This window comes from Myotis lucifugus, unplaced genomic scaffold, assembly GCF_000147115.1.
Source record: "Myotis lucifugus unplaced genomic scaffold, Myoluc2.0 scaffold_39, whole genome shotgun sequence".
Classification (NCBI taxonomy): domain Eukaryota; kingdom Metazoa; phylum Chordata; class Mammalia; order Chiroptera; family Vespertilionidae; genus Myotis; species Myotis lucifugus.
Window position 1 is genome coordinate 5063233 of NW_005871087.1, and position 11993 is coordinate 5075225.

At 41.7% G+C, this 11993-nt stretch overlaps 1 protein-coding gene across 1 annotated transcript; it reads right to left on the reverse strand.

Moving 5' to 3' along the window:
• Window positions 1-1665: 1665 nt before the first annotated feature.
• OXSM (3-oxoacyl-ACP synthase, mitochondrial) lies at window positions 1666-4654 on the reverse strand. The gene is made up of 3 exons (XM_006087605.3): window positions 4564-4654; window positions 2695-3805; window positions 1666-2169 (listed from the first exon to the last, which is right to left on the reverse strand). Exons 2-3 carry the CDS (start codon window positions 3672-3674, stop codon window positions 1767-1769), a joined length of 1383 nt encoding a protein of 460 aa, XP_006087667.1. The 5' UTR covers window positions 3675-3805; window positions 4564-4654; the 3' UTR covers window positions 1666-1766.
• Window positions 4655-11993: the final 7339 nt, after the last annotated feature.

The window sequence follows — 11993 nt, forward strand, 5'->3', positions numbered from 1 at the left end:
TCCCAACTCAGAAATGAGTTAGCTCTGCTCCTCCCCAGAGGATCTTCCTTGGTAGGGAGCCTCAATCCTTACTCTTGAGCAACTGGCATGTTTAGGAGGTTAAGAACCTGCTCTTTGGAATCAGAGGATACTCTTGAGTCTTTGTCTGCCACTGTTTGACTGTGTAACTTTGGACTAGCTTTTTAATTTCATTAAATTTCAAATACCCTATCCATAAAATTGGATACCATTATTACTAAATTACAATTGTGAGAATTAAATGAAAAGATTATAAGAAATATACTTGCAACAATGCCTGGAATGTAGGTACAATACAAACATTAACGATTGTTATTATAATTATTATTATTCCAGTACTGAAATCCAGTTTTCCAATCTTATATGGCAAAATTTCTGGATACCCCACTGACAGAAAATTAGCTAGCTAAACCTGTCAATGTGCTTCCTTGGAGTTAGAACAGTTTTCAAACTACAGCCCACTGGCCAAATCTGCTCCTCCCCTCCCTGCAAGCAAAATCATGCCACACCCATTCATTTGCATATGGCCTGTGGCTGCCTTGGCACTATTAGGGCAGAGCTGAGAAGTTGTAACTGAGACCTGAGGCATTTATCCACCAACTCTCATCCTTCAGAAGCTGCTATGGCAGCAGTTCTCAACCTGTGGGTCACGACTCCTTTGGGGGTCGAACGACCCTTTCACAGGGGTCGCCTAAGACCATCGGAAAATACATATACAATTACATATTGTTTCTGTGATTAATCACTATGCTTTAATTATGTTCAATTTGTAACAATGAAATTGGGGGTCACCACAACATGAGGAACTGTATTAAAGGGTCGTGGCATCAGGAAGGTTGAGAACAACTGCTCTAGAGAATTTGTACCCTTTCCCTTCCCAACACTTCCAGCCAATGGAGATGAATGAGATCTGTTGGCTTTAGAGAAAGCCTCAAGGTGGAAAAGTAAACGTACCCCCAGCACTTGGGGTGAAATGTTGGAAGTAAACACAAAAATATTCTATTATAGCTGTAGGTGGAATAAGGTGGCGTGGTTTATATCACCAAGTCCTGTTCTACTTCCTAAGAACCCTTATCCCCATTAATCACTAGGTACCGCCATCCATACAAAAAGAATAAGAAATGCCAAACCAATTTCACTTCCTTCTTTCAGAATCTCAGTATAGATAATATGAAGAGAGCTAGATAGGTAAGGGGTAAATAGATTATTGCGAGCTAACTGCTACATTCAAAGAATGTTGATCAATCATACAAATTTCATTATATATGTATTCCTTTCCTATATATTACATGGAAATGGTGTGTCTGGAGTTGTAGCGTGTAGCAACCTTACCTAGCATAGAGCAGCTACTCACCAAATGCTTTGGAAAGAGACAGGTGAAATATCATGAAGAGTTGTTTAATCTAAAGTATTAGAAAAACTTAGATCAGTCCTTTGCACATGGGGGTTGTTTTGCACCTCAGGACACATTTGGCAATGTCGAGACATCTTTGGTTGTCACAACTGGGGAAGGGACTGCTATTACAATCTAGTGGGTAGATTGTAATAGCATCCTACAATGTAAAGGACAACTCCCCTCCCCCCAACAAAGAATTATCCAGCCTCAAATATCAGTAGTGGCAAAACTGAGAAACGCTGACACAGATATAAAAGTATATGCATTTATAGAAACATAGTATTTCTCCACTTCATAAAGTTTGTTTATAACATTAAAAAACCAATGTTTAATCACAAATGATTTGCCTGTCCTACATGCCAGCAATGCAAAGTGTTGCATTAGTACCACCAAAACCAAAGGAATTGGTGAGTCCGATACGTCTTTTCTCAGTTTTCCATTCCTGTGCCTTCAGTGGAACATAATTGAGATCAAATTCTGGTTCTGTATAATCCAGGTTTAAAGTAGGTGGTAGTTGTCGATAATAACAAGCCAGAGCAGTAAACGCTGCCTCCACCGCCCCTGCAGCTCCCAGCAGATGTCCCGTGGCTCCCTTAGTTGCGGAAATGGCAAGGGCATGTGCATGGTCTTTGAAAAGACGTTTGATAGCTTTGTTTTCAGCAGCATCTCCTAGTGGCGTGGAAGTAGCATGTGCATTGACATAGGATATCTCTTCGGGCTGTACATTTGCATCCTTTACAGCAGCAACCATACATCTAGTAAAATAACAACAGAAATTTATCAGAACTAAGTTTAATTTTAACATGGGATTCATTAACTGTATGGCTTAAATTAAAGAAATATCCAAGTACACTGAATGGAAATAATCCTTTGTCTAATAACAGAACCCCATGTTAGATTACCATGTGAGTTAGAATACCATCTGCTTGGGAATAATGAGTCACATCCAGTACCTTGGACTGATTCATCACCAAGAGATAAACATATAAGCCTATCAATTATATAATCTCTAACAAAATATATTTCCATTTATCTGAAATGACTTTTTCCCTTGAGGGGAAAAAAAACACATTGACTACAATTTTTGTAAGGATTTTCAAATATTTTCAAATGCTTGAAACATGTTAAAGCAAAAAACTCAAAAACACTTTGTTTAGTCTAAAATGAAACAACAGAGATACCATACACTAAAGCCAGACAGTACAATTTCCCCTCATTTGACACTCCAAGAAAATGTCTTATTTGAATAAATATTTTGAATGAAAAGAAAAAGTGTTTACCTTAAGGCACCGTCTCCTTCAGAGTCAGGGGCGGTAATGTGACCAGCATCACCTGAGAGTCCATAGCCCAAAATTTCTGCATAGATCCGGGCCCCTCTTTGAACAGCATGTTCATGTTCTTCCAGCACCAGCACAGCTGCACCTTCTCCCATTACAAAACCATCTCTCTTTGGATGAAATGGTCGACATGCCAACTTAGGATCAGGGTTTGTGCTCAGAGCACGGGCTCTGGCAAACCCAGCAAGAGATAAAGGGCTAATGCAAGAATCTGTACCTCCAGCCACCATCACATCAGCATCACCATGGGCTATAAATCTAAAGGAGTCTCCCACAGCATGAGCTCCTGTGGTACAGGCTGTAGAGACTGTATGATTGGGGCCCCTGAGTTTATATCGAATGCTGACCTGGCCTGCTGCCATGTTGACCAGAATCTTCGGGACAAAGAATGGGCTGACTTTATTGTAACCTTTTGTCTGAAACATCAAAGCAGTTTCAGAAACAACTTCAAGAGGAACCATTCCCATGCCAATTGCAACACCAGTAGCCACTTGATCAGCTTCTGACTGAGGATGCCAGCCAGAGTCTTTCATGGCTAACTCTGCAGCCCCAATGGCCATAATGGTGGGGGAAGACATGGACTTGAGATCTGATGTGGACGCAAAGTTTTGTTCATTGAACTGACCTTCATCACAACCTCTTGGCACAAAAGCAGCAACACGGCAAGGGATATTCTTATATTCTTCACCAACCAATGAAATAATTCCACTCTCTCCTCGGATCAGACGGTCCCATACCAGCTGAGTTCCAACACCAAGAGGAGTCACTAAGCCAATGCCTGTAACGACAACCCGCCTGTGCAATCTGGATGTTGGCACAGTTCCGAAACACCTTTTATTTCTTATTAATCGGTGGCATAATCCTGAATGCAGAAGGTGGGCGTTTGTAATTTTTATGATATTCTGCAAGCAGTTTGAAAACATGGTTGAGATTCAGATGATCAGAAACACACTCCAGTAACAGAGCAGAACACGCCCAGGAGGTACTGTTGTTTCAATAGCTTAAAGGCTGGAGAAACAATATCCGAGGTGTTCTTTCAAGTACTTGGTGTGAGCTGTTAATGTGCATAGGAAAAATAATATTACGTCATTTTAATTTTTTTAACTTTTTAAATTGATTTCAGAGAGGGAGAAGGAGAGAAACATCAATAATGAGAATCATTGATCGGCTGCCTCCTGCACGCCCCCTACTGAGGATCGAGCCCACAACCCAGGCATGTGCCCTTGGCCCGAATGAACCTGGGACCCTTCAGTCCACAGGCTGACGCTCTATCCACTGCGCCAAGCCGGCTAGGGCTACATCATTTTAATTTATACCTATCATCAGACCACCTGGTTGGACTTAACTTTCTTTTTGGTCTGTAAGTATCAGACATTCCAAGACAAAAAGGTGAAGTGATGATTCATTCAATCCTCCTAAGTAGAATCAGACACTGAAAAACATAAAGGTACTCAGCCTGATATGGGCTGCAGGAAGCATACTTTTTCAGGATTACCTAGCCTTATTCTAAAAAGCATTTCTGGTGTCAGTGGCACTAAACACATTTCAGGGCCTATTCTTGGAGGTGGGAGTAAGTGGACTTTATTGATCTTCAAAACGTGGAGATAACCAGAGTTTCTGGGACTGCGAAGGCCATGGGCGGGGAGTAAAGGAGTGTGGCCAAACCTCCGCACCGCCTCCGAAGCACCATCACACACCCCGAAGAAAGCAGGAGAGAGGAAAAGAAGTAATTAGACTCCCCCCTCACGATCTAAGCCCGACCCGATTTGGTGGTGGACGGGAGAAATATCAAGAGAACCCAGCAGCCAATACCTTCCACTAGTCCTCTGGCGACTCGTGCAGCCGACGTCCGTGGCGACAATGCGCGCTTGCGTACGCGCGTTCACTTAAACCTGCGCCCGCGCGTTCACGTAAGCCCTCCCAAGCGCGTTCACGTAAGGCCGCCCAAGCGCGTTCACGTAAACACGCACGTTCAAGTAAGCCCGCCCAAGAGCGTTCACGTACACACGCGCGTTCAAGTAAGCACGCGCGTTCGCGTAAGCACGCGCGTTCACGTAAGCCCGCCCAAGCGCGTTCACGTAAGCCCGCGCATGCGCGTGAAGATGCGTGCCTTTTGAGTCCGCTCCTGCGGCTGTCCTTCCACCGCGTCACCTTGGCGGAGGGCAGGCTGTGGGAGGCGCCCTTGCAGAATCTCCTCTCCCGCAAGCTCAGGGATTCCAAGTTAATCCAGAACGCGGCCCTAACGTGATGAGATCGCTTTTCTGGCCGTCACAACGGGATTTTCTCTTTTTTCTTTGTAATGATAATGCCCACATAAACCCCTTTTGGAGAAGAAACACCATCATACTCTACTGGAATCCTAGAAAAAAAGGAAATTACTGTAGCCTTAAAGGTATTAATGTGCCTCCCAGAGTTACTTATAATAGTAAAGTAAAACTAACCAAAATGCCCAGTACTAGGAAATTGGTTGAGTTCTGTAGGTACATCTAAGTGCTGTGCAGCTATTTAAAATAATTTTATAAATGAATATTAATATGGAAAGATACTGAAACTATGTTAGGAGATACAAGTTACAAAAAAGTGTATACCAATTTTTTAGAGTTTTTTATTCCGCCTCCTTTTATTTTTGTTTAGCCTTTTTTACTATGTTTTCCACAATAAATAATGCTGTTGCGATAATGCAGTTATTTTTACTTTTGGGAAAAAATTGTTGCTGGATCTAGAACAGTGCTCAAAATATCACACCCAATATCTGATAAAAAGAGAGACAACGGAAGAATGTATAAGTTTATTTCTAAGTGTCAGAAAAATGCAATATCTTAATTTGCTCAGAGCTGGCTATGAATCTGTGAATAGAAAATATAATTTGAAACTATTTTAGAAGGCAAGAAATCATCAAAGTAGCATTTAGATAACCATCTCTATTGCTCACGTGCCCTCACTGGTGTGAGCTTTAATCCTCTTTAAATAAAGGATTGACTATATAATCTGCATCTGAACCTCCCAACAATTTTGCTTCTGGGCAGTTTCTTTTTTATAATCCTCACCTAAGGATATGGTTTTATTGATTTTAGAGAGAAGAAGACAGAGAAATATCGATTGGTTGTCCCACGTATGTGCCCAGACCATGGATTGAACCCAAAACCTAGGTATATGCCCTGACCTGGAATCAAACTCGAAACCATTTAGTGAACAGGACCGTGTTCCAACTAACTGAGCCACCCAGCCAGGGTTGGGCAATGTCTCTTGAAGTGATTGCTTCCAACTAGAGAATTGTTCACTGAAACCCAGTATGACCTTAGGTCATACTTGATCCAGTGCCCCTTCAGTCACTTCTTAGTCACTTTATTCAATGACAATACAGTTAGTGTAAGAGTAGTTATAAAATAACTTAAAACTTGATGATAGTAAGTACCCAAACTTGCTCCCTTTTCATTGTAGTATATTTTAAAATCATTGTGAAAAGACCTTTAATATTTTCTTTAAAACCAAAGTCATATGAAACATAGTTTTAATGTGCTCTTATTTATTTTTATAATATCACAAAATCATCTTGAATAAGAAGTGATAAATCAATTAATATCCTTTGGGGGGGGGGAGTAAAACCACACACACACAAAAAGAAAAGTGAAACCACAAAAAGTCATTTCATTTTTTAATTCTACCTCTGATCTCCTTTCCTTTCATTTGGATAGGGTGGAAAGTTTATGATATTTTAATAGCTACATATGATTTAGTACTATATTCCTCACTATATAACACCATGGTGTTTTCTTGCATCAAAATCTTCAAAAGTGCTCCACTTACCATTGTCTCCTGATTCAGACTTCTTAGGTTTACTTAAACATTTTATAATCTTAATTCAAACTATCTTTCCAGATATAGTCCCCATTATCTATTAGATTTCCATCCAGCAAAACTATCTTTGGGTTTACTTTAGCTTTTCTTTTTTCATCTTTGTACTTTATCTTCAACATTCATTTTCCTCCTACTTGTGCTAGAAGCTGGCATACTGTTGTGGACCACTGTTCACGAGAATGAGACCACCGACTCCAATCAGGTCTTAGCAGCAAGCGAGGATTTATTGAAAGCTAGCCAGCGACTGCAACAGGTCCTCCACACAGGGAGCCCCATCCTGCTGCAGCCCCGAGCCTTTCTCTAATAGCCTTTTTAAAGGGTGTCACAAGCTCGACAGCGGGCAGTGCGGTGTCACACCTGGCTGGAGCTTTTAACCACAACCCATTCTTTGAACAAGCCAGTGGAAACTACCTACTCTTTGTACAGATTGACATCAAGATACATAGAGTACAAGAAGTTACAAAATTTTCTTTTCGTCAAAGGTTACATATCTATACCCATTTCACTATATGACGCTAAGCGTGCATGCCCATCACAATACAAAAATGAGCAGGACATGTTCATACTTTTGAGAAGTTTATAGTCAAAAGAGGGAGACAGGCATAGAAGCATATGTGCAAACTACTGAAAGAGGTGCTATCATAGAAGAATGGAATTATTATAATAACACAAAGGGGACAAGGGCATCAATGCTACCTCCCAAGTTCAGGAAAGGCTTCAAAAAAGTCATCCTTGAGCTGCATCTTGAAAACGAGTACATGTTTGTCTAATAAATTGTGTGGGGAAATAGCATCCTGATAGGTGGAGTAGAACAAAGGCCTGGAGACATGGTTATCTGCCACAAACTACTAGTAGTTCAATTTGGCCAATACTGGATTTGAGATATGGGACAAAGCAAAAGTAAAGGAGAAGTAAAGGAGGGGCCAATCAAAAAGCCTCGGGTGTCTTGCTGAAGATTCTGGATTACAGCCTGTAGGTCAGAGATGATTGGCAGTTCTGGTCTGATTTGTGAAAGGGCGAGGGCTACGCCTTCCATCTTGCCCCAGGGCAAGGGCTACCCCCTCCATCTTGCCCCAGGGTAAGGGCTACCCCCTCCATCTTACCCTGGATCCTCCATTTTGGGGCAGCCATGTGCTCGGCAAGGAGCTTCTTCCCGGAAGCCTAAGCCTCTGCTAGCCACACCCAGGACTTCTTTAAACTAACCAATGACAATCAAGGGAAGTGCGCACCATAGATATGACCACATCCTGTGTAACAAGACACTGACTTGCGCCTGGCCAATCAGCAGGGCCCACAGTCCTTTCTCCTCCCCTTACTCCAACCCCCCTATAAAACCTCTCTCCACACAGCGTTCTCTCTCTCTGCCACTTGGCTTGCCGTTGCGTCGGTGAGTGTGGTCGGGAAGCCGAGCTAGCTCGAATAAAGACTCTTTGCTTTTGCATCAGACTCGGCTGGCTCCCTGGTGGACTTTTGGGGATCTTGAAATCTGGGCATAACAATTTGTACTGCAATCATTTATTGAATCTAAATTTCTCTAGGAAAGAAGCGGTGAACTTACTCCCTTCACCAGGGTCTCTGTTACTCCTTTTTGTCTGGAACAAAGCCACTTCACACATACCAATTCCTGAAAGGCTTCAACTTCTCCCTTGTTGATGGTCTTTATTGAGTTCAGTGTTGTTGTTTTTTTAAATTAAATCTTTATTGTTCAGATTATTACATTTGTTCCTCTTTTTCCCCCCATAACTCCCCTCCTCCCAGTTCCCACCCCACCCTCCGCCCTCACTCCCCACCCACTGTGTTCATCCATAGGTGCACGATTTTTGTCCAGTCTCTTCCCGCATCTCCCACACCCCCTTCCCCCCCAAGAATAGTCAGTCCACTCCCTTTCTATGTCCCTGATTCTATTATAATCAACAGTTCATTCTGTTCATCAGATTATTTATTCACTTGTTGATAGATGCATATTTGTTGTTCATAATTTGTATCTTTACCTTTTTCTTCTCCTTCCTCTTCTTAAAGGATACCTTTCAGCATTTCATATAATACTGGTTTGGTGGTGATGAACTCCTTTAGGTTTTCCTTATCTGTGAAGCTCTTTATCTGACCTTCAATTCTGAATGATAGCTTTGCTGGATAAAGTAATCTTGGTTGTAGGTTCTTGGCATTCATCACTTTGAATATTTCTTGCCACTCCCTCCTGGCCTGCAAAGTTTCTGTTGAGAAATCAGCTGACAGTCGTATGGGTATTCCCTTGTAGGTAACTGAGTTTCTTTCTCTTGCTGCTTTTAAGATTCTCTCTTTGTCTTTTGCTCAGAGTCTGAGGCTCCCTCCCGATTGAAAACGACAACCGTGCCCTCAGCTGCCAGCCCGCTCCGCATGCACTCCGTACCTTAGTATTTTACTTCAGCACTGCGCCTCCTCTGAGTCTCGGTATGCTTTTCTCTTTCCTCCTAGTTGTAGAACTTCCACTCAGCCAGCCTTCCTGTGGTTCTGGATGATGTCCATTTCGTCTTTTAGTTGTATTTTTGAAGTGGTTGTTCGAGGCAGCAAACTTTGGCGCTAACCTATGCTGCCATCTTGGTTTCTCTTCAGTATTTTCTTTTTTATGACAAAACCAATCGTGGGGAAAATGTAATGGTGTAGGTTTCTTGTTTGTTTTTTTCTATTCCATTTAAGAATAGTGCCACCAGGTTTCAATTCTAAAGATGGTGCTTTAAAGCTAGAATCCTGAAAAAAATTATTTCTGAAGAAAATAAAGTCAAGTAAAAGAATGGAAGATCAAAGCTGAATTAATATTAGAACATCCTTTAGTTGTTTGAAGCAACGGTTGATATAGAGATTAAGGGTAGCTTCATATTTTCAATTTTAGTTCTAAAGGAAACTAAAAAAATCAAGGTATTTTCCACTTGACTTAAGTGGAAGAAGCAGAAGGGAAAAAAGAATGAGTCAAAGTCCCTTGTAATAAAATATCTTAATACCTTTCTAAATGGTGGTGTCCAAGAGAGACTGTAATTACACAAGAATTTTAACAGAAGTATTGGTAAAGAGTAATTTGAAGGATTCAAATTTCAGGTGATTTAAAATAAATAATAAAGTACTTAATTACCCTTGAAATGATCATTTCTGTGATTTTGTGGACTGTATGTTATTATCACTGTATTAAGTCTATGTCATTGGTTTTCACACCATGGTTGTATGTTCTCCACAAAAGTACTGTACAGCCATTATCTCTGTCAAAGGGATGGCTAAAGTGATGACATTCTGTCCCTCATACACAACACACACACACCACACTCCTTCAAGTCCAGAGAACACCACTTTGGTGTTTTGTATATACTGGGTTTCCTCCTAAGACTTTTTAAAATAGTGTTTTCCTCTTTAAAAAAATAAATCATAAATACTATATAGTATTTAATAATTATTATACAATTATTATACAATTCCTCTTAAGAAAAATTAAGAGGAATATAATTTGTGGTAGAAACAGCTAGTTATAACCCAAGTCCCTCAAACTTCCATCTTTATTATATAGGCTACCAGCAGTTCTCAACCTGTGGGTCGCGACCCCTTTGGCGGTCGAACGACCCTTTCACAGGGGTCGCCTAAGACCATCCTGCATATCAGATATTTACATTACGATTCATAACAGTAGCAACATTACACTTATGAAGTAGCAACGAAAATAATTTTATGGTTGGGTCACAACATGAGGAACTGTATTTAAAGGGCCAGAAGGTTGAGAACCACTGGGCTAGGCAATACCTGTCCAGACAGGGACTACATTTCCCAGCCTGCCCTCCTTTTATCTAGATGGGGCTTAATTTTTGCCAACAACAATGCTAGACAAAAGCTGTGTGTCATTTCTGAGCCCATGTGGTTAAGCAGGTAGACCTTTTTTCTGCCCAACCATTAACTAAATGCAGAAGTCTCTGTAAATCTATGGCAGAAGTTAGCAAATTACAGGTCAAATCCAGCAAGCTACCTGTTTTTGTAAATAGAGTTTCATTGGAAACAGCCAAGCCCATACATTTTAAAGTAATGTCTATGGAACTACAAATGCAAAGACAGAGTTAAATAGTTGAAACAGAGACTCTACGGCCACAAAGCCTTAAACATTGACTATGTGGCTCTTTACAAAAAATATTGGTTGACCTCCATTCTATGGGATGGAAGGAGCCTGGGTCCCTGAATCATTACATGGAAGAAAGCTGCCCCTGCCCCCCTGAAGTAATGAAACCTGTATTATTAAACAGTTATGCAAGCAAGACATTTCTCTTGTGTTAAATCACTGAAAATTTTAGTTATAGCAGCTAGCAAGATACTACCAGTTAAACACACTATTCTTGGAAGCTGGCCCAAAACACATATTAAAAACTCCTCACAGATATCTGACAGATTAAGGGTAATTGAAGTAGATGGCACAGCCAGGGCCTTGCTCAGATACTGGAAGAAATTTTCAAATTTTAGAAGCAAACAAAAGATAAGTATTAAGAACATTTAAAGAAGTTACTTAGGCAAGTAGCTTCTCTTAAAAACATAAGGTCAAGACAAATATTTGTTGAGGTTAGGAAAGGAATTTCTGCAAAGAAGGAAAAACATTTTTAAGGACATTAGTAAGGCAGAGAGAGAATGGATTAAAGAGGTTAGGATTCATCTTCTAAGAGGAATAATGGATACAGATCCCATGATCCACATGATCAACCTGCAAAACAAAGTCACAAAATAATACCCTTACTATGTGGGATGTATATTTTTACTGTCTTTCCTCTCCCCATTTCTATTCTATTGTGTCCTTATTGTGTGTGTTTTATGGTGGTCACACCAGAAGGTACACTGAGCCCACAAAACACTATACCGCAACCTGAGGTCTGAAAAGCACTTCTTTGAAAAGCCATCACATTATTTGCGCTGGGACTTCGGTAAGACATTTTCAATCATTCATCTAATTCTAGAAATAACTGCGATACCAGAAACCCAGCAGAGTTTTAAAGCTACGGGGTTGCTTTTGAACGTTTGCAGCTCCTTCCTCCGGTGTCTCGCCGCATCTGTCCGGGAAGGCCGGACAGTCTCTGAAGGAAGCTGTGAGATGGCTTTATTGGGGGGAAAGCGGTGGCTGGAGGTACAGGGCGGTTCCCCACTTCCTGGTTGGATCGATTTAAGGTGCGAAGACCCTCACCACCAGGCACCCGGTCCGTCCTCCAAAGTCCCCGGCCAGCTCCCTTGGGCACCGGCCAGCAAGCACCCCACCCTTTCCGGCCGAAGCCCGCGGCCCGGACAACCAGGCCCCCGCCCGCCCGGGAGCAGCCCCACCCACCACGCCCAGCACCTGCCCCTCCCATCGGGCGCCGCGACCCCCGGGTCTCCCTCCAGCCCAGCCCCAGTCC